General features: G+C 44.0%; 4 protein-coding genes, 1 non-coding gene and 1 pseudogene across 5 annotated transcripts; 1 reads left to right on the top strand and 5 right to left on the bottom strand.

Annotated features, from left to right (window-relative positions):
• The first annotated feature begins 2,750 nt into the window (after positions 1–2,750).
• On the top strand, positions 2,751–5,153 carry LOC100833882 (transcription factor DIVARICATA). The gene is made up of 3 exons (XM_003568401.4): positions 2,751–3,034; positions 3,546–4,041; positions 4,403–5,153. The coding sequence occupies exons 2-3, from the start codon at positions 3,575–3,577 to the stop codon at positions 4,845–4,847; spliced, it is 912 nt and encodes a 303-aa protein (XP_003568449.1). The 5' UTR covers positions 2,751–3,034; positions 3,546–3,574; the 3' UTR covers positions 4,848–5,153.
• Positions 5,154–7,353: 2,200 nt separating this feature from the next.
• TRNAD-GUC lies at positions 7,354–7,425 on the bottom strand. The gene has a single exon. It is a non-coding gene; the product is annotated as a tRNA-Asp (tRNA).
• Positions 7,426–7,574: 149 nt separating this feature from the next.
• Positions 7,575–11,946, bottom strand: LOC100832140 (sulfoquinovosyl transferase SQD2). Its single transcript, XM_003568395.4, has 11 exons — positions 11,409–11,946; positions 10,885–10,951; positions 10,673–10,743; positions 9,963–10,080; positions 9,803–9,876; positions 9,297–9,352; positions 9,116–9,199; positions 8,938–9,025; positions 8,766–8,843; positions 8,562–8,618; positions 7,575–8,354 (listed from the first exon to the last, which is right to left on the bottom strand). Exons 1-11 carry the CDS (start codon positions 11,525–11,527, stop codon positions 7,847–7,849), a joined length of 1,320 nt encoding a protein of 439 aa, XP_003568443.1. The 5' UTR covers positions 11,528–11,946; the 3' UTR covers positions 7,575–7,846.
• A 639-nt stretch (positions 11,947–12,585) lies between these two features.
• Positions 12,586–15,751, bottom strand: LOC100839899 (annotated as a pseudogene).
• Positions 15,752–15,966: 215 nt separating this feature from the next.
• LOC100828991 lies at positions 15,967–18,823 on the bottom strand. The gene is made up of 2 exons (XM_010232140.2): positions 18,683–18,823; positions 15,967–18,298 (listed from the first exon to the last, which is right to left on the bottom strand). Exon 2 carries the CDS (start codon positions 18,195–18,197, stop codon positions 16,308–16,310), a length of 1,890 nt encoding a protein of 629 aa, XP_010230442.1. The 5' UTR covers positions 18,198–18,298; positions 18,683–18,823; the 3' UTR covers positions 15,967–16,307.
• A 634-nt stretch (positions 18,824–19,457) lies between these two features.
• LOC100827271 (EKC/KEOPS complex subunit TPRKB) lies at positions 19,458–21,657 on the bottom strand. Its single transcript, XM_003568379.4, has 6 exons — positions 21,439–21,657; positions 21,261–21,327; positions 21,001–21,123; positions 20,804–20,887; positions 19,917–20,003; positions 19,458–19,780 (listed from the first exon to the last, which is right to left on the bottom strand). The coding sequence occupies exons 1-6, from the start codon at positions 21,507–21,509 to the stop codon at positions 19,694–19,696; spliced, it is 519 nt and encodes a 172-aa protein (XP_003568427.1). The 5' UTR covers positions 21,510–21,657; the 3' UTR covers positions 19,458–19,693.
• Between the last annotated feature and the right edge of the window lie 7 nt (positions 21,658–21,664).

Raw genomic sequence — 21,664 nt, 5'->3', positions numbered from 1 at the left:
GCTTTCTTGGAGTTGAAGGCTGACCAACCCGACCAGGAGACCCAGTTTGTAAGTGCATAAACAAATGGGCAAGCAACAGGAGGTAGCCAGTGATCTAATTCTGCAAGCTAAAGCAGCAGGAGACTCATGAGGAGATCCAGTGCTTAACGTACAGTGGCTCATGGAGCACACAAGAGCCACTGCCGTGTATATGCTTCAGTCCCATCTCTGCCCCCAAAACGCCTCTTGTTTAGTTCCTAATCTGACCCCTGATTAATAACTACCTTCATATCAGCTGGCATTCAAACGGACCTAAGCCCATTGATGCCCTCATATGCCCATCAGAATCACCAAATTAGTACTCTGTTGTTGAAGAATTGTATAATGCTTCCAACTGAACTGAAATGATTTGCATTGTTGACTCAGGGGTTAATCAACTGAACTTTCAGCAGTTTTGTATAGGGGGAAAAACAAGGTCAAACTGCCAACGTGCCGGGAAATTAAGTAGCCCTGGTTAGTTAGTTGCGAATCTTATAGCTTAATTAAGTGCTAGTAGTAGTATAAGGTTCTTGTGTATAATATAATATAATATATATATATATATAGAGAGAGAGAGAGTAATCATTTGTGGTCCAAGAACACCATTTTCTTCCCCTGAAAAAAGGGAAAGTTCGTGCAATCTTTTCCCCCCTTCTAACATATTTCAGTCCCTCGCATTACTTCATCCGATATAATTGGAGCGATACGCGGAAACAATTTGATTTTTTTTGACGGAAAAACAATTTGATTTTCGGGTCGGCATGATTGGTCAAAGCTCCATTGGGAGGGTAGAAAGCATAAAAGGATTGTAGGTTCCTTCAATTCCTTACATCATACTACTACCACTATGTTGCTTGGAATCAAAGCTAGGCGGCTGTTCAAAATCTTTATTTTTTATTTATTTTAAAAACTGTAGTCAGTTGTAGATCTTGACATGACCATGACCATGGGCTTGTTCATGGTCAGATCCATGAGAGAGCTTTAGTCCTCAGCTTCTGCCGTACTCTCTCTCTCTCTCTGTGTTTTAAAATTACACGATTAAATTAATTTAATCCCTGCTCCTGCTTTCGTGGCGATCTCATCTGGATGAACACCTGGGTTACTTATTATGCTGTCGAGCAAGCATCTGCCTGCCTGACACAAATGAAATTTTCAAATAATTATGAAAACTAGCAGAAGGATAGCTCAGCTGTCTTCACATATTGCTAATTAATCGAGCAGCAAATCAATGTGATTATTTGATTATTAGCTACTCCCTCCGTTCCATATTAAGTGACTTATCTAGACGTTTTTTAGGCATAGATACATTCATATCCGGGCAAATTTGAGTCACTTAATATGAGACGGAGGGAGTATATTACAACGGAAGAATCTCTCTCATTAGTCAGAAGGTCCAGGAAATATGTTTTCTGTGTCAAAGTAGCATGGTGTAATAAACTTATTTATCTGCATCCTTAATGAAATAGGCAGTGATCCCATCGGGTTTTCTGGAAAGAATACTTGTTTCCTATCTTTTCCTTTTGCTTTCAAGAAATTGAAAGGGATGCTAATCGCAGGGAGATTCTGTGAATCAAGTATGCAGCCTGCCGGCCTGCTGCTGTAATTTCAGAATCTTGTCACTTGCAACTGAAAAGCATGCACGTTGTAATAAGGGGACGTCATCGGCAAAATAAGAGACAGAGGAATTAACACGTTGAAATTAGAGATTAATTAGATGGAGCTGGATATCAAGTACTCCTTCCGTCACAGATTAACTGACGTGGATTTGTATAATAATCTAGATAAATCCACGTCAGTTAATTCGGCACGTAGTGAGTATTATTAGATGGGGTTTAATTAGATGGTGTGAGGCAGCAATTAGCCATCTTGGTCAAGGTTAATTTGGGTAATATATTGAGCTAGACGAATAAGCCAAGTAGAAACAGCTGATGTACTAGCTGCCAAGTAAGTAGTAGAAGAAAGCAACGTGTTAGTGTGTGTTGCATCGATCCATCCTAGAAATAAAACAATGACCGCCCAATTAACACATCTGCCAGCAGAGAGGGGCAAATCAAATCAAATCATGCATGTGCTTTGCCAAAACGCCTGACAGCAACATCAAACGTGCATGCTTGCCCCTTCCTAGAGCTAAGCTAAGCTAAAGCTACTTGTCAACGGCAACTAATTAATCATGGCCACCACAAAGTGCAGCGATTAATCAGCTCCACTATACTTTCAAGGCTTTACTTTAAAAAAAAAACTATACTTTCAAGGCCCAACTAATCAAAACTCTACAGATCTAAGCACCAAAAGAATATTAGCAAAGGGGTGATCATTGTAGTACATTTGTTTGTAGTTGAGCATATAGTTAAAGCTTTCCAGATAAGCGGGGTTAAGAACGAAATCGCAGAGACGAGTCACTGTCAGGTGGCCCCATACTCTACATGTTCCATAAGGAGCATGATAATAGAAACCATATTTATCAGAAAAAACTTTTGAAGACGAATTTATTGATATAAATTGCATGTATTAAAAAACACATATTGATATACTACGTGAGGAAAAAGAAGGCGTCTAAATTTATTTAATTTTTTGGAAGAGATTAAAATAGGTGACCAATAAGAGAAAACCTTGTGGCAAGCAGATGTAAGAAGCTAGAGAAGCCAAGAACAATCCCAAGTGTGCATCCCGTGTGTGCGCACGCACAAGTATGCTTCAATTTTTGGCACTAATTATAAATGCGAGTATATCGTATATATATACGCAAAAGTCGGCCACAAAGCTCCACCCAATCACCAGCTGACACTCTCCCCTCCCTCTTTCTCTCAAGAACGGAACCTGAGCTGCTACTGCCCTTTGCCCTTTGGAGAGATCCATCTCTTTTCTAGTGCTCTCGGAGACAGAGAGACAGAGAGATAGAAGCTCTGCTCAGCTCAGATAATTAAGAATCCGAGCAAGAAGATCGCCTTTTTGTCCTCCAAGCCCAAGAACAGGGGCTGCTACTAAGCCGGACGCAGCCGCCGGAGATCAACGAGAGGTCAGAGATTTTTGCTCCTTTTTTGATGTTTTTTTAGTTCTTGCTGCTGTTAGTCTGTTACTGGGGGCGGAATTCCGCTTCTTCCTGGCGAAATTCGGAGGTTTTGCTGCTGTGGGTGTTTGGTGATTGAGTGGAATTTTAGTTTAGGGATTGGATGGAACCGTTCGTGCAGAATTGGGGACGCGAATTTTGGGTTTGGGTTGGAGTAATTCGCGATCCTGATCGTGTAATTTGGGGAGAGCAGTTAGCTCGGAGGTCCTTGGTGTGGTAGTACTGGTACTTGCTGTTCTTGAATCCAAACCAGCTTTTTTGTTCGTCAAACAGAAACAAAGATCCCGCTTTTCCTGCAATTCTCCCCCGCCAATTCCGTGCTCACCTTCACTGATCCGCATATCAACGAGAGATCATATTATTGTTACCGAAAATCCTGAGCTGAAAATCCGATCTTCTTTTACAAGATGCCCCCAAAAGGTAATCTCAGCTGACAAAAGCCGTGTGATTTCTCCTGCAGCGATCCCCCCTGCTGTGCGCTGAGCTGAGATGATGAGGGAGTCGTGGATGGACGTGCTGCCGGCGATGGACCACTACGCGGCGGCGGCGTCCCGGGGGTGGTTCATGGCGCCGCCGCCGGCGTGGACGGCGCAGGAGAACAAGCAGTTCGAGCGGGCGCTGGCGGCGCTGGACCTGCGCTGCCCGGACTGGGACAGGGTGGCGCGCGACACGGGGAAGACGGTGCTCGAGGTCATGACCCACTTCAAGGACCTCGAGCTCGACGTGCGCCAGATCGAGTCCGGTATGGTGCCCTTCCCCTTCTACGCCGGCGGCGGCCATGGCGGCTCGGCGGCCTTCACCTTGCAGTGGGACGGCGCTGGTGGCCATGGCGGGGCGGGGGAGTTCCGGCATGGAGGGTACAGGTTCGGCGGAGGGTGCGGCGCCAAGCGGCACGCCGGGCGCACGCCGGAGCAGGAGAGGAAGAAGGGCGTGCCATGGACCGAGGACGAGCACAAGTGAGTACTCTGTTCCTTGTCATACTTTAGCACTTAGCTTGTATGCATCTCATTGACTTGTGAAAGCTGTGAGAGCGATTGCTCTGTGTCATGCGCAAGACTTCTTAGGAGCTAAATTTTTCGTTCTCTTGAATTCGCCATCAATTCAATGGGCTTTACATCATCCGATGGCTCTGCTGGCCTTTAAAACTCAAGGAAATTTGAATGATTCAGACCATGAAGAACTGCGACTTTGTATCTTTCTTCACTAGGGATCGACACAGTCATCTAGCTTGATGTGTGATGAGTTTAGGCCTTAATATTTCAAAGCAAGATTTCATGATCAATATTGGTTGCTGATCATGCTTTGATCATTGGTCAGGTTGTTCCTCTTGGGCCTGAAGAAGTATGGCAAAGGGGATTGGAGGAACATATCGCGCAACTTTGTGCAGACGAGGACGCCGACGCAGGTGGCCAGCCACGCGCAGAAGTACTTCATCAGGCTCAGCTCAGGGGGCGGCAAGGACAAGCGGAGGTCGAGCATTCACGACATCACCACGGTTCACCTGACCGACGACCGGCCTCCCTCGCCGTCCCAGTCATCCCTGATCACCAGCAACCAGTCCAACGCACCATCGACCCCGAGCGTGTCAGTAGGCCAGTTCTCATTGCCAGGTGACGCCAAGCAGCATGGTGGAGCCCCGAATGCGGCCTTCGATTCGCCGTGTTCGGGGATGCCGCCTTATGGGGTGAGCTTGCAAGATCAAGGCCTGCAGTGTGGGCCTCTACATGATCAGTTGGCCCCGAACCGGAGTATGCTGTATTAGATGGCGATCTGTCGATCCACCTGGCGCCCACGGATCATATGTCTAGTGTAATATGGTCTTTACTTTAGCTTCGGTTACCTGTATTGGAGTAATTAATTATGGGAAATTTTCAGAACATAACAGAGAGGGGATGTTATTGGTAGTCCATAATTGCTGGTGATGATACTGAGGATGTAACAAAAAAGAGTCCAAGAACTTATGCATGTGGTATTTTCAGACAGTGAGTGACACAGTACTCAATGCTGATCATGTACATTACCAAGTGGACTTATTTTTCAATCTTCATGGATCCTGCCTTTTTGGTCAGCTCATGTATTGGAAACCTTACTCATGCAGCACACTTATCCACAACTATCATTTTAACCTATTGGTGTATATGCACCATGCACCTCATGTTTGCACATATATATTATTTTTTCGGATAAGCGCAAAATGAGTTTGCAGTGAGTCATTCAGCATTACCTTACCTGGCCCTTCCCACCCGGTCAACAATTTTCTTGATTACGAGCTCCCATTTTTTCAGTCTGTAGATTGACCTTTTCATTGTTTGTGTGCAATTAAGTCCTACACAGACAGGGTTATTCCTGTGTAGCTCTATACTACTGATGATGCTGATTCCACCAAAACTATGAAATTGGAAATGAGTCAGACTTGCACTACATATGGCATCTCATGCTTTGGCTGCCTTTCTTTCCATCAACTTTTTCAAAATCCTTTTCTGCCTCCTTTTTGGCCCTGTTCTTTCCCTCCTTGAGAAAGGCATCCACACAGATATGAGGCAGATCCTTGTGACAAGAGTAAAGAACAGAATAGAGAGCCCCAATTTTTATTTCTCTGTCTCTTTGCCAACTTGTGTGGGTGCTTGTGCTTTTATGCAAGTTGCAGTACAGAGACACAAAACCACTCACTCAACTCTGTGCTGCTGCTGATGACGATGATGATGGAGGAGGCACTGTTGCATCAACAGAAGCTTCTGGGTGTGATAGATGTGGTTGCTGCTGCCTCAAGCAGCATTTCTTCAGGCCTGTTGCCTTTCCATGTCACCTGTTTATAGTTCTTTTAATTCCTTCCAATATCACATTATTATATAATAATATTTTTATGGACAAATTCATCCATTCTATAGGCATGAACGATCAAAGTGGAAATACGTGGTATTCGACAACTTCTCGTGCTGTTTTTTCTTACCATAAAACCTGGTTCTTTGTTATGGTTCTGTCATCTAACAACGACTTTAGTACCGTCGGAAGCATGTGAAACATTTTTTTAAACAACAACAAAAACACCAGCCTTTTTCTTTCTGTAAATCAAAAGATGAGAGCATTTAAAAGGAATAATCACTTCTCCAAGAATCACAATCGTCCCAAGCAATCTCACCACATTGCCTGACAAACAGTTACAGTGTCAGATTGATGGGCCTTCTGCATCCAGGATTCAGTTTTTTTCCTTTTCAAGTTGATGGACCTTCTGCATCCAGGATGCAGACAAGGTGTAGTGTGGTGCACTGCAACTGACAATGCTGCTGCAGAAACCAGAATCTATTCTAATATGGCCAGAAGAACATCTATCAGGAAGGAGAAGTGGCAGCAGGAGCCAATAATGGTAGCATTCCCATCAGAAAGATCTACCCCCCTTTTGTCTCAAAATTATTGCAAAGCCCCTAACTCACCTTGATGAACAATGACAGTTATCATATAAAACTAACTAAATGGTTTCAGATTTTTTTTTATTTAAACCAATATCGAGTTTGACAGGAACAAACAAAGTTCTCAAACAAGATTTGTCAGCAGTAATCATCCCCGAAGCCCGATCGATCGAAACCGATCTCGCTGTCCTTGGACTGGTTTCAGACTTTCAGTACCAGTACCACCATCATAAAAAAAAACACAGAGAAGAACAAGAGATGATAAATAATCCCTGGTATGATTGATTGAGCAAAGCTGGAAGAATATGGATCTGCTTTGCTTTTCCTTTGGGGGCGGAGGCGTTATCAGGGGATGCTGAATTGGGGCGAGCAACTTGGAAGGCCATTTGGGTTCCTCTTGCGAAACCTTGCCAAGAAATAAGGGGCACTGTAGCCTGATGGAACTGGTCCGGATGAAAGGTGTGCTGGTGCTAGTGCCTAGTATCGCTTGTCATCATCAGCTTTGCAAACCAGTGTGAGACATGCCATGTGCTAGCAGGCGAAATGAGTCAAGGTTTCAGATTTGCATTGCATGTGTGTGTTTGTGTGTACATACAGGAAGAAAATAACAGGTTCAGTAACTTATTTTATTTTTGGTTTTGTTTAATGCAACATGAGGAAAAATTCATCAAGGAAAAGAAGAGGTTGAGCACAGCAGGGATACATGATTCATCATCGAGTCATAAAGGACAAAGAAGATGAATGTGATGTGCAGATGGAGGTTTAAGAGAAGAGCAAATGCCTCTTTTCCTTCTGGGAGCAAAGCCAAAGGAGGAAATATCTTTGGGAAAGCACATTCCTTGGCCAAAATAAAAACGAGCTCGCCGTTGCCGGGGATCGAACCCGGGTCACCCGCGTGACAGGCGGGAATACTTACCACTATACTACAACGACTTGCTTGTTAGTTTAGGCATTAAGTTTTTTAATAAGCATTTAGCATACAACGGAACCTATTAAGATCCCAGCAAACCCTGTCCATGCAATCACAGGTGTGTACCCATGAAATAGATCTGACATGTTTTTTGAATTTAGAATGTTATATCTGACAAAAGAGTTAACATTTCATAAGCTTATATGGATTCTTCTTGCGTCCAAAGTTCCAACAACAGCATCTTGATGATGTATGCATGGATCATGGTCAACACAAAGTTCCATCACATTTTTTTTGCACCATTACAATATTACCCCAAAAAGAACTACAACCAATCACTGTATTCCAATCCCACACAGAAGGAAGAGCTATCTCACCTATTGACACTGCACTATATAGATCAGGAATTTACAGGGAATGTGTGGATCTGGCCATCACTGTGCATCAATGTTGGGTGATGCTGCGGGTGCGATCAGTTGCCGGCAGGAACATTTGCGCCAGCCACTGCAAAGGTTGGACAAGCTCCGCGCGCTTCTTCCTCCAGTAGAAGATCGCCGTGTTGTAGAACTCGTTGCGGATCGTCCTCGAGGCCGTCCTCCAGTCGCATTTCTCCATCTCGGCTCTAGCGGTTCTCCCCATGCTGTCTCTGAACTCCCTGTCTGTCAGCAGCAGCTTGATCTTGCCCACACAATCGTCGAGGTTTCCTGGGGTGAAGAGGAAGCTGGTCTTGCCCTCCTCCTCTTCTGGAATTATGTCGGGGATCCCACCGGCACGTGCTGCGACTACAGGGACTCCAGATGACATGGACTCCAGGACTACTTGGCCGAGTGTTTCAGACTCTGAAGGCATAACGAAAATATCACCGCTGGCGTATGCCTGAGAGAGCTCCTCTCCTTGCATCATTCCAGTGAACACTGCAGGCATCCCCTCGAACATCTTCTCTAGCTCAGTCCTGTAAGGTAATTGCAGGAAGCATGTCAGCACACTGGTGGTAAAATGTCAGCAACACTGATTCGCACGACATTACGTTACTGTTGCAAGACTAAGTTAGTTAACACAGAATATCATTACTGGCATAAATTCTAAACTAACGTTGAGATAATTGAACTGGCTGAGAACATCTGAGCCTGAGAAATAAAAGGAGTGACATGGGACATACCTATATGGTCCATCTCCAACAAATGCAATTCTTACACCAGGCAACTGATCCATTACCCTGCTCAATCATAAAGCAGGATTAATACCAAGCAGCTTGTAGTGTAGAGGACAAAACACAGGGCAAATGGTAGTTTTCCCATTTTGTGTAGAAACTTTACGCTTGTCAAAGATAACATTCACAGTGTAAAGTAGGAATATTGCTCACGTTTTCAGAAAATCTAAGCTTTTCTCACGCCCAAAGCGCCCAACATGAATTATCAGTGGTTTTTCAGGCTCACCGTCACTGAAAATAATAGGTCACACAGTAGAAGTGTTAACAGTTAATCTCAATCAGTATGTGTTATGTACAGAACATTCAGGAAAAAACAAGTTGTCACCTTAGCCTAACTCGCATCTCATGGCTGCGAAATCTGGGATGGAAGCTGGCAGAATCAACACCTTTGTTCCAAAGGCGTATTCTGTTAGCTGAATAAGGATGTAAAACATATCGTTAACAAGATAAAAATAAAACCAGACATGTAATATCAATGTAGATTGTAGCAGATATCAACAAACCTGAAATAACATGGGCTGTTTCAAAATCCTTGCTGATAGCAGCAGACGGTACCAAAGTTAGATCAGCAGCTCTATGAAGGAACCCTGCAGAGAACAAGGAGACAGAATCAGTGTTTTCGTTGCACAAAAGCTGACTCTATGTAAGTAGTAAGCGCAGATTAGGTGTGAGTAGATGGCTTACTGATGATTTGCCACATTGGTTCTACAAGCCAGCTAAACGTATATCTTGGTATGTATCTGCATGGGAAATATAGATACAATTCAGCATCTATGGCAGACAGATCAAATAGTTCTTATAAGTCTGCTCACTTCTATGTTAATAAAGGGCTTTCTATCTCTGTGTTACTTGCTTAAGTATTTTTGTATTCAAAAAATGGTAATCCAAAATGTTAATGTACTTCTATGTTATATACAAATCTTAATCGTGAATTGCATGATATCGCTATAAGCAACATCCAATTCTAAATCATTCAATGGTATATGGCTTGTTATCACAGGGCACTTTGAATTCTTTTGGAATGTGCTCGATTTAATTATTAACTGCCCGTGAGAAACTGCAGTATTATTTAATTTACATCCATACAAGCAGTATTAAGAGAAAGAACTTCAAAATGGAATATGTCAAGTACAGTATTGAACTAGCCAGATAACTTAACATATTTTACAGTTTATTTAACGTTAACTTACACTGGGACATGGGTGTGGTAGGACATCACTAGGGGGACGCTGAGCAGCTTTGCAATAGCAAGAGCCCCAAAAACCTGAAAGTGGAGCAGAGTGTCATCATACTTAGTGGCTAACCACCAGAGAACATATGATTAACAAAATGACTGTAGAATAAAGTTACCATAATTCCAGGTGATGATGCATGAATAATATCAGGCTTGAACTTTGCAACCTCTGAAATGATCCTAGGACTGAGTGCAAGCGAGAGAGGAACTTTTCCATACAATGGACATGGAAAGCTGGAAAAGATCAGAAATAGGCATAAGAGGCCATCAAAAGGCGCAGCAGATCATGCGATTCAATCGAAAGGATTGCAACATTTCGGACCTATTACAGCTTGATTATCATACAGTTCATGAGTTATACTTCTTTACTACGTGTTACTTAATTGCATTTACGATGCTTATGAACTACTCCCTCCGTTTGGGTTTATAAGCCCACGCGGAATTTTATGTCAAACTTTGCTAATATGAGATTAGTGCGGCAAAAAAGATATATTGTTGTATTCGTATTGAAAAACTCTTTCTAATGGTATAATTTTTATATAAATATTACTAAATATAATTTGAATATTGTTAGTCAAAGTGTGGCACGAACTTCAATATGAGCCTTATAAACCCAAACGGAGGGAGTATAAACTAACGGAATGTCCTGAACCTTAAAACTAGCATTTCAAATCATGTACTATAACTTCAGATTAATTCACTATGGTTCATACAAGAGGCTAAAGTTTTTAAAGTTCCCATTTACTTTTAAATTTAGGCCTTAAAGAACTATTGCCTAAATTGGTATACCATGGCAGAAAAAGAAATATGTCTCTTCAGAACTTACCTCCATGAACCAATAACCTTGGCACCATGGAACTCTTGTGGAACTCCCTCATGGTTAGTCACAACAATGACCTGCACAGCACACCAGAAAGCCAAATTATGTCGCATATACTACTAATCTATTGTCCTCAACCTTGTAATGTTGTGCAAAAACCGCCACAACAGTATAACTCCAGTACTCAACAAAATAACAAATGACAGAAAGAGTTGCACCTCGTCGCCCATTTCACGCAAGTGCTTGATGAAGTTCTGAAACCGGTTCTTATACCCAGAGATGTAGCTGCAAACACGGAGAACACAAACTTAGCTTAAAATGCAAAAACATACATTCAAATACAGTTTAATCACCATCAGCAGTAACCACTTCTCCCTTCCAAGGTACTACCAAACAAAATTGCATTCCACGGTTTAGTATCTGAAATTCACAATTTTCCGTTTCCCGTTCTTCACATACTACCGTAGCTGTACAAAGTACTAAACTCAACCAATTGATTTAGAGAAATTCACCAGAAACTTAATCAACTTTTTATCATATCTTCACACATCCCAAGACACAGCAAAGATCCCAACTTTTGGACTAACCCAGAAACCTAGTGAGGACGCCGCAATATCAGACCAGACCTTACTGCCAGTGGAAATCTCCCAACTAGTTCAAGAACAATCCAATCCAACCAAACCAGCCAAGCATGTGTACAGTCACAAGGCCAAGAACCCTCAAGGAGGGGCGAATTCCTTACGCGAACGGCGAGGGCTCGACGAAGAGCGCCACGCGGCGCGGGCGCAGAGAGGCCTCGTCGAGGAGCGGCGGCGGCGGCGCCTCCTCCAGGTCGTCCTTGATCTCGCCACCGATCGCCATTACCACCACCCCCGCAAGAAACCAGCAAGAACCGGAGAAGAATCTCTTGCCGGCGCTATACCTATTGTGTGTTGCTACCAGCTACAAATTGTTTGCGTGTACGCGCTGGGTTGGCGCAGCGTGTGGGAGCGAGCAAGAAAGACGGCGAGTTCGTGCTGCGTATATATATAAGAGCGAAGAGAGATGCGGGATTGGAGCTGGGAGTTGGAAGAATTTGGGGGATATTCCATTGGAGGAGAAGGGGATATTGGAGGGAACTTTGCAAAGCATATGCTTTTGCCTCCAAGATCTCCTCCCCTCTCATCTCATGTCTCTCACTCTCTTTCCCAAATTGCATTTTTTTTCTTTTGCAATTATTGAAACCCAAATCTTTCGCACCCAATCCAATCTCTAGTGATGTGCAAGTGTGCAGCTGAGTTGCCTGCCATGCTAAGTTAGTTGCTAAATATAGGCACTTGTAAGAATAAAAAATTTCTCAGAAGAAATCCTTGGAGCCTAGCAGGAGAACAAGGTCAATGCTAGTGCCTTTCAATGCAGTGACAAGAGTGAAGAGAGCGACACAAGAAAATACTGATGGATATAGCCTTCAAAAAGAAGAAGAAACCCATGGATAGCCTTGAGAAAAGTGTGTAAAAATTGGAAATACAGGATGATAATGGTGTTCATTTTGGGGGATTTAATAGTTGTCACTTCATCTTGCTTTGGTTGGTTCAGCTGGGAGATCAGATCTCAGGTCAATTTTATCTATTCAATTCATGTGGTCCATCTATGATGTTGTGCTGGGTATATTCCTATGAAGTTTTTTGCTGTCCATCGAGCATCTACTACTGGAATGCTAACAGTAAATACTAGTATGACCTACAAAGGATTTTGAAGATGTAGTGTGCACAAATTCAGCTTGCAAAAAGAGGATGACCCAATTTGGACTTTGTGTCAGTTTTGCAAAGAGTTCAAGCTATGCTCTGCTGGCAAACTGGCAGAATACAAAGAACAATATCATATTCATACTTCATTTGGACAGAACATGTGAACCGGGGGAGCCAACAACCAATAGTATATAACTTTCAAAACAACCAATAGTACAAAAAATTAACATGGAGACAATATACCAGCGGTGCCGCATCGTTATGTGCATAATAAAGCCATACAACCATTGAACCTAGGTCACACATGATGCACATATTTTACTATCAGTCTATGATGTCACCAACAGATAAGTTCTGAGTCAACATAGGCAATGTCTTTGCATGTTGCTTGCACGAAATCTTGATAAAATGACCTTGCAAACATGGAACTGTGACCTTACAAGTATTTAGCTGTTGCTAGAACATTGAGGACTAAATGCTATTACAACACACAACGGCTTAACCATGAAGGAGAGGTGCAACCCATGTTTTCGTCCAGAGAATTCAACGCGCATCGGTGGAAAATGTCTTCTGGATGTTTAAGATCCCAGAGAGCATCTCGAGCAGCAATCGTGCATACGATTGCCTCTGGCAGATATTGATAGTTCCTGGGGAATTATTTTAAATTGCTGCCAGTGGAAACAGGGGAATTCGGTCAAGAAAAGGAAAAATAAAATATTCCCTCCGATCCATATTAATTGTCTCAAATTTGCCCAACAAGCATCTAGATGCATGTAATATTTCGACAATTAATATGGATCGGAGGGAGTAGTTATGATACTCAGAATCACAATACACTAAAACATTATTATTACAGAACCCATATTAGTAGCATATAACTAGTGCCGAGTTCAACTAAAAACCTTCAGAATCTTTGGCTGGTTTGCTCTTGATTCCAATTCTGATAGATCAATCTCGGTCCCGCTGATGAGTTCTTCCACTTCTTTCATCTGCGATGATGCAATTTGAAATTCAATCATTGTCTGTATTCCTCCATTCAGAAGGATGACTCACACGAATGCATATCTAATAGTACAAAATCTGAGGGTGCATGCAGAAAGTAACATTTCCTTAGAGTGCACCACATACAGTAACACTACTCGTTCGATTCAACTCATTGTACTTCCAACACAAATAGTGGTCTGCGTTGAGAAGGAGAGGGAGAAGTGCCCCATCAGTTTGTCAGACAATGCTTGCGGCTATGTTCTGAAGCTCATCCACACCATTATGCTGATTACAGGGATAGGTAATTCTGGTATATAATGATCATACATCTGTGGGTAAAGATGTACATGTTTCAACCTGTTCTTTTCAACTTTATATTTTTTCTAGGTTATAGTTGCAAGAATGAAAGATGGAATCAAGGATAGCAGCCTACCATGAAATCAGATTGTGCCACACATAGCATGCTTCAAGTTAGTTACTAAAATCGTTAGTCATTACAAGACGCTATTGGTTAGGACCACAAAAGGAGTACTAACACTACATCTCCAAATGCAGAAAGTTTTAGCAAGATTTTTAAACAATTTTCAGTTTTTACACTAACCGTCAGGACAAGAAAGTTTTAAACATCAGATTTGTGGCACTCGCGCCAAGGCATGTTGCAAATCTAACATATATCTGATGATTCAAAGTGGTCTGCGGACTCCAGATCCATCCACATTTCACGTACACTAACCAGCTCAAGAACTCAATTTAGGAACGAGATCTGTGCAGGGTTACTAGCAAGAAACTGATAGGTTGAAAACCATGACTGAACAAGGGGCGCATAAAAAACATTGAGTAAAATGCATCAAAGGTCCCAATTCTTTCGCAAAGGTCCCAAGTTAGTCCCAATTCTTTGAAACTGCACATTTAAGTCCTAATAGTTTCATAATTGGTTCATCCCAGGTCCTATCGTGGTTCGGGCGCGTGTCTCCTGCCGATGTGGCTATTTGGGCCCACATATCAGGTGCTAGGGTGGACGCATTTGTGCTAGAAATCCCCTGCCTCTTTCTTCCTTCTCTGCCGTCGGCCCTTGGCAGGTTTTGTTTTAGCAAAAGTGCGTCCACCTTGGCACCTGACATGTGGGCCCAAATAGCCACGTGAGTAGGAGAGACACGCCCGAAACACAATAGGACCTGTGATGAATCACTTATGAAACTATTAGGACTAAAATGTGCAGTATCAAAAAATTAGGACTAAATTGGAACTTTTGCGAGAGAATTGGGACCTCTGATGCATTTTACTCAAAAACATTATACCTCTGCATGCGAAGCATCAAACCGTGCCGCAAGGATGTACATGTACTGTGTCATCAGCGATACCACATCGCTTCAGCCTTCAGGGACTCTGTTATCTGAAACCCAAAATCACATAAACTGTCACCGCAAACAATGCCGTCATGTAATGCAAGACCAAGAACAAGCTAGAGTAATTCCCCAAAAAATAACAGCTAGAGGGAGTAACCCACATGCCTGGAGCCGGAGTAGTTGTAGACAAGCTCCGAGTGCAGGGTCCTCGTGGTCAGCGCCTCCCTCGACTTGGCGAGAACCGGGAACGCATCCGGCACCTGATAGATATACACCGGCTAATTTGAAAACACAGAAGCATAAAAAAAGTATGATCTTGCACGCGGTACAGTACAGACAGCTAATGATAGACTTCAGTTGTATAAATAAATTGCTGATTCAGGATACAGAAGAGAGTACCAGCGATGCATTGAGGAAAGCGACCTCCGGCTCCAGCTTCCCCAACTGCATCAGGTATTCAGGACCAGGAGCTCCCTGCGTTGTTCGTCCAGCACCAGAAAGGCAGAACTCTTGAGCCAAGCAAGAACTCCATAGAATTGTAGAAAAGGGGAGGCTGGACTCTGGAGGGAAAGAGGGAGATGCTGCAGCCGCTGGCCACCGGGAAGCTCTTCATGCCGCTCGCCTGCGATGAGCACCGGTTTCTCCTTCTTCGTCTTCTTTTCTTCTTTTCCGCGGTGGTGGCGACAAGCTGTAGTAGGTTAGTAGGTCAGGGAGAAGCTCTTCCAGCTTTGAGATTCAAACAAGATGTCACTGGTGCAGTCTTGAGTCTCGACTCTCGAGCAACACATTGATCCCCATCCACCCTGCATGGTCGCTGAAGAGAATGCTCCATCACAATTGAATATGAAATCCTCACTCGGTGGAAATTCTCATTTCTTCTTGTTCAGGAACGTCCGCCATTCGTGAACATGGTAGCAGACTGTATACTGAAAGTCGCCCACAGAAGATATAGGCTCTCCCCTCAATGCCTTGTTACTATTCATTCACCAGCACCACAGCAAGGCAATCACCTCAATGGCTTTATCCATCGGCGTTTCTAGGATAGAAGTGCACACCTCCAAAGAAGAGATGCATTGGCTCAGCAGGGAACGAACATCTTCTAACTCCAGTGCCCGCCAACGTTCCTTCGCCTAGCTGATTGCTGGATACTACAGATCAAAAGGAAGAATCAAGAAGCCCAATATGTATCTATTCTAAAAGTGTTTGCATCCATAACCATAATCCAGCAGGCATGTCCAGGAAAGAAACAGGGAAGGCTCCTAGAAAATTCTGATTACAGAAGGCATAAATATACATATGAACTAACACTACCAGTCAGGTCAGGGTCTTTACAAGAACTCAGTTGACTCAGTTCTCGCTTGAAACATCTTCAGTCAAACAATTATCCAGCAAATTTTCTTGTATCTGCTTGAATGACATGTAACCAACCTAAATATATGTGCAGAAAAGGAGACCTAGGACAGTAGTCAGATGCACAACAGTAAAACAAAACTGCCTACCTAACCAAAAGCCAGTAAGAAACTAATAGATACTAATTCTATTGACCATACAAAGAAGCAAGATGGATACAAGTATGTGTCAGCTTCATAATGAACACTTCTTCTGAGAATGTCCAAGAAGATGACATCGGCCACATTGAACGATCCGTTTCGGCCGTTTCAAGCTTTCCATCTTGAGGATCTTCATTTTGGGACGGCCAGGAGGCCTCCGGATCCTGGGTGGACGAAGTATCGCGTCTGATTTGTAGCCTGGGCCTCGTAGCCCAGAGCATGAACTGCTCCATTGGCTCCTATCTGGAATTGGATGGATCCGCTGAGAGTAAGTTTCCAGATACTTTGTTACGCTGAAGCACTCATGTGCATAAAGACGAGGATCTTCACCACATGAAAGCAGTGCAGCAACAGCATGTGCACATGGAATGCCATAAATTTGCCACCGGCGGCACGAGCAGAACCTGGTTTGAGTATCCACAATGTTTGTTCGCTCGGATGACACGATCTCAAACTCCACCTTGTTTGCTCTGAGGACTTGGTAACATCGTGAATCAGCAATAGCTTCAGAAATAAGTTTCTCAGCAGATGGAACAAGGACTGAGTTGAGGGATAGTGCCAGCTTATCTCGTTCAGTGAACCAGCAGGTCAGTTGGTTCCTGATGTACTCTACAGTTTGCACAAGGGGAAGCTCATGACACTCCAGGGCCCAGTTATATAATATCTCGGTTATCCCGAGATTAAAATGGCCATATCGGATACCGTCAAAGTAAGCAACTGCCCAGAGATTTGGTGGAAAATGCTCAAACCATGGCATGACATCTTGGATATGCATCATATCTTTTACCTTTGAATCAAATTCTGCTGTTGTGAGAGCATAGACAGCACTCCAGAAAAGGTTCAGAAGTTTAGGACTCTTGAACTCCTCACGGAAATTCTCACTCACGTATCTCAAGCAAAATCCATGAAAAGCAGTGGGGAAGTTGACCTCAACAGCTTCAACCACTTGTGTTTGTCTCTCTGAGAGTATTGTTAAGACAGGCATCTTATCTGTGTTAACTCCAAGCATCTTCCTCAGTTCTGAAACAAACCACATCCAGTTCTCATCGCTCTCAGAGTCAACAACACCAAATGCTACAGGGAACATCATATGATCAGCATCAACAGCTGAAGCACATAGCAACGTCCCAAGATACTTTCCCTTCAGGTCTGACTTGTCAATTTCTAAAAGGGGTCTACACCCATTTAAGAAACCATAAATAGATGCACGAAATGAAACAAAGAGCCGCTGGAAGGAATTCTCCGGTCCAGAACCTTTATATACCGCAACACTACCAGGATTCGTCTTCACAATCTGCTCACAGTATGAAGGAAGAAATCGATATCCATCCTCAAGAGTACCATGAACAGCAGCCATGCTTCTCTCCTTTCCGCGCCATGCCTGCATGTAAGAAACAGCAACCCCATGCTGGTCCCGAATATCCTGCAATATCTCCTTTGGCTTAATCTGTGGATTATCTCTTAGCCTTGCCTCAACGGACCTAGCCACCCAATTAACAGTGGCCTGCTGATGATGCAAGTCCTGAACACCCTCACATGTGTGCTCCCCATGCAATGTCCGGACTGTGAAAGTCGGAACACCGTGGCACTTGGCGACATGCACACGCCACGGGCAGCCTTCTGAGGAGCATTTGGCGATGAACCGGCTACGATCAGATTTCACGACGCGAAGCTGGAAATGCAAAGCAATGGCCATGTCCTTGATGGCTCTCCGGCAAGCATCAACATTCGCAAACTCTTGGCCGATGACAAGGAATTGCTCACGCAGTGCAAGGTCCTGCTCTGGCTCAACTAAGGCCTGGTCATCATCCGTTTCGACTAAAACCTGGTCTTCTTCCAGCTCAACTGAAACCTGGTCGTCTTCCCGCTCAACCATAACCTGACCATCTGCTGGCTCAACTGTAACCTTGTTGCCTTCCATCATTGAGCAGCTCTATAGGATGGACAAAACTACTTATCCTGCCTTACAGAAAACATCAGCAAACTCGACGGCAACGGAAGAAACTCCCACCTCACACCTTCACCCTGCAAACATCAGTAGCCATTAACGCAAGAAAGATCCAATCCAGTAAGCATTAACGGCAGAAAGAGCCATTCCAATGGTACCAAAATTAAGCACAAGCACGCAGTCATTAATTAATGCAAGAAGGAGCCATTCGAACGGCAGGAAAAAAGTATCACTGAACCATTTTTCTAGATAGTAATGGAAGCATCAGTGAACTGGTTCAGTTAAACTCCCCCCAGACCCCCACGCACCACCCGCACGGGCGGAGGACCCAGTAGGGCAAGGTAGGGCGGCTTGAATTTTGCCTCAGTTACTGAATTTGGGAAGATTAAGGGCGAGATCCGTTCGTGGGGTGATGGGAGGAGAAACGATCGGGGGCGAGGGAAATCGAAGGGGAGACCAACCTGCGGTGGCGGCGCTCCCGTGAGGAGGAAGACGAGCTAGGGGGTCTGGGCGCTAGGCGGCGCCGGATGGGGAGGGAGGGGCGGCGGCGCTCGCGCGAGGAAGAAGACGAGCCAGGGAGCGAGGGGACTGGGGCGCTCGGCAGCGAGATGGGGGCATAGATGGCCACCGGCCCGGCCCTTGTTAAACGGGCCTAAGCCAGGACCGAGCCCCTCAAGCCCGGCTGTGTAGGGTCCAGACGGGCCTGTAAAAGGCCCGGCCCTTCCCCAGCCCAGCAAGGAGCAAAAAAGAGAAAGACTAATTGGGCCCAGCCCAACAAGAAGAAGAAAAGTTACTCCTAAAAGAAAATACTAATTGGTCTCAGCCTAACAAGAAAATACTAATTGGGCTCATCTTGTTTTGGTTGTTTCAGCTGGGGGGAGCTCAGATCTCATGTCATTTTTATCTACTAAATTCATGCGTCCACCTATGATGTTGTGCTGGGTATATTCCACTGCAAGTTTTTTGCTGTCCATGGAGCATCTACTGCTGGAATGCTAACAGCAAATACTAGTATGACCTTCGAGGTCCGGTTTTTGTTTTTACCCGGTTTTCCGTCTCTATTCTTTTTAATTACTCCGTAATAGATTCCGGTTCGGAAAAAAAAATATGACCTACGAAAGATTTTGAAAATGTAGTCTGCACAAATTCAGCTTGCAAAAAGAGGATGACCCAATTTGGACTTTGGGTCAGTTTTGCAGGAAACATTTGGACAGAACACGTGAACCGAAAGATAAGTTCTGAGTCAACATCAGAAATGTCATTGCAGATTGCTTGCACGAAATCTTGATAAAATGACCTTGCAGACATTCAACTGTGACCTTACAAGTATTTAGCTGTTGCTACAACACTGACTAAGTGCTATTACAGACACACACACAACATTGAGGACCAAGTGAAAGAGAGGTGCAACCAATGTTTTCGTCCAGAGAATTCAACACGCAACGGTGGAAAAAGTCTTCTGTCGTAAGATCTTAGAGAGCATCTCGAGCGGCGATCCTGCATACGATTGCCTCTGGCAGTGTAGATATCGATAGTTCCTGGGGTGTTATTTTAAATTGCTGCCAGCAGAAAAAAGGGGGTCAAGAGAAGGAAAAATAAAATAGTTATGATACTCAGAATCACAATACAATAAAACATTATTATTACAAAACCCATATTAGCATATAACTAGTGTCGATTTGAAGGAAAAAAAACCTTCAGAATCTTTGGCTGGTTCGCTCTTGTTTCCAATTCTGATAGATCAATGTCCGTTCCGCTGATGAGTTCTTGCACTGCTTTCATCTGGGATGATACAATTTGAAATTCAATAGTAATCACTTGTTTATATTCCTCAACTCAGTTCATCTAAAAAATATATTCCTCAACTCAGAAGAATAACGACTCGCACAAATGCATATGGAATAATGGAATATAAATGGCACGAAAATGAGGATGAATGCAGTTCCCTTAGAGAGCACGACATAGAATAACACTACCTGTTCGATTCATCTCATAGTGCTTACGAAACAATTAGAGTGGTCTGCATTGAGAAGGAGATGGAGATGAGCCCCCATCAGTTCATCAGACAATGCTTGCAGGTATGTTGCGCAGTTCATCAACACAGTTGAACTCATACATTTTTGCTAGGTTGTTATTACAAGAAAACAAATATGGAGCCACGGATATCAGTGTACCATGATATCAGATTGTGCCGCACATAGCATGCTTCAAGTTAGTTACTAAGGTCATTCCAAGAAGCTCTTGATTCAAGGTCCACAAAGAGAGTACTAACACTAGGTCTCCAGCTACAGAAAGTTTCAGCAAGATGTTTAAACAATTTTCAGCTTTTACAGGACAAGAGTTTAAAACTTCAGATTTGTGGTACTCACGCCAAGGCATGCTGGAAATCTAGCATATATCTCATGATTCAAAGTAGTCTATGGACTCCATATCCAACCACATTTCACGTAGACTAACCTGCTCAAGAATGCAATTTATGAAAGGAGATACAAGGTCGATTGCTGCAGGGTTACTACCAAGAAACTGGCAGGTTCAAAACCATGACTGAACAAGGGGTGGATCCTAAACATTATACGTAGTACCTCCTCATCCGAAGCATCAAACCGAGCCGCGAGGATATACTGCGTGTCATCAGCGACACCGCATCGCTTCAGGGATTCCGTTATCTGAAACAAGAAACCATACAAACTGTCACAGCCACCGCAACGAGAATAATGCCATCATGTAATGCTAGAGTAATTCCCTAGAAACAAAGAAAAGAAAAGGCAGAGTAACCCACATGCTTGGAACCGGAGTAGTTGTAGACGAGTTCCGAGTGAAGGGTCCTTGTGGTCAGCGCCTCCCTCGACTTGGCGAGCAGCGCCTTGTGCGCCGCCGCGAGAACCGGGAACACATCCGGCACCTGATAGATATACACCGGCTAATTTGGTCACACAGAAGCATAAAAAAAGTATGAACTTGCACACATTACAGACAGCTGATGATATAGACTTCAGTTATATACATAAATTGCTGATTCAGGATACAGAAAGAGAGTACCAGCGATGCGTTGAGGAAAGCGACCTCCGGCTCCAGCTTCCCAGACTGCATCAGGTCCAGGAGCTCCCTGCGGTTGTTCATCCAGCACCAGAAAAGCAGAACCCTTGAGCCAAGCAAGAACTCCATAGGATTTGTAGAAAAGGGGAGGCTGGACTCTGGAGTGAAAGAGGAAACGTACCGGCTGTTGGAGACATCGGAGAAGAGCGCGAGGGAGACGCTGTGGCCGCGGGCCACCGGGAAGCTCTTCATGCCGCTCGCCGGCGATGAGCTCCGGCTTCTCCTTCGTCTTCTTCTTCTTCGCGGCGGCGGCGACAAGCCGTAGTAGGTTAGGAGGGCAGAGAGCCAGAGAGAAGCTCTTTCAGCTTTGAGATTCGTGCCGGCGACGAATCCTGGCCGCAGAAAAG

This window comes from Brachypodium distachyon, chromosome 2 (genome assembly GCF_000005505.3).
Source record: "Brachypodium distachyon strain Bd21 chromosome 2, Brachypodium_distachyon_v3.0, whole genome shotgun sequence".
Taxonomy (NCBI): domain Eukaryota; kingdom Viridiplantae; phylum Streptophyta; class Magnoliopsida; order Poales; family Poaceae; genus Brachypodium; species Brachypodium distachyon.
This window is presented reverse-complemented; position numbering and strand designations above follow the sequence as displayed.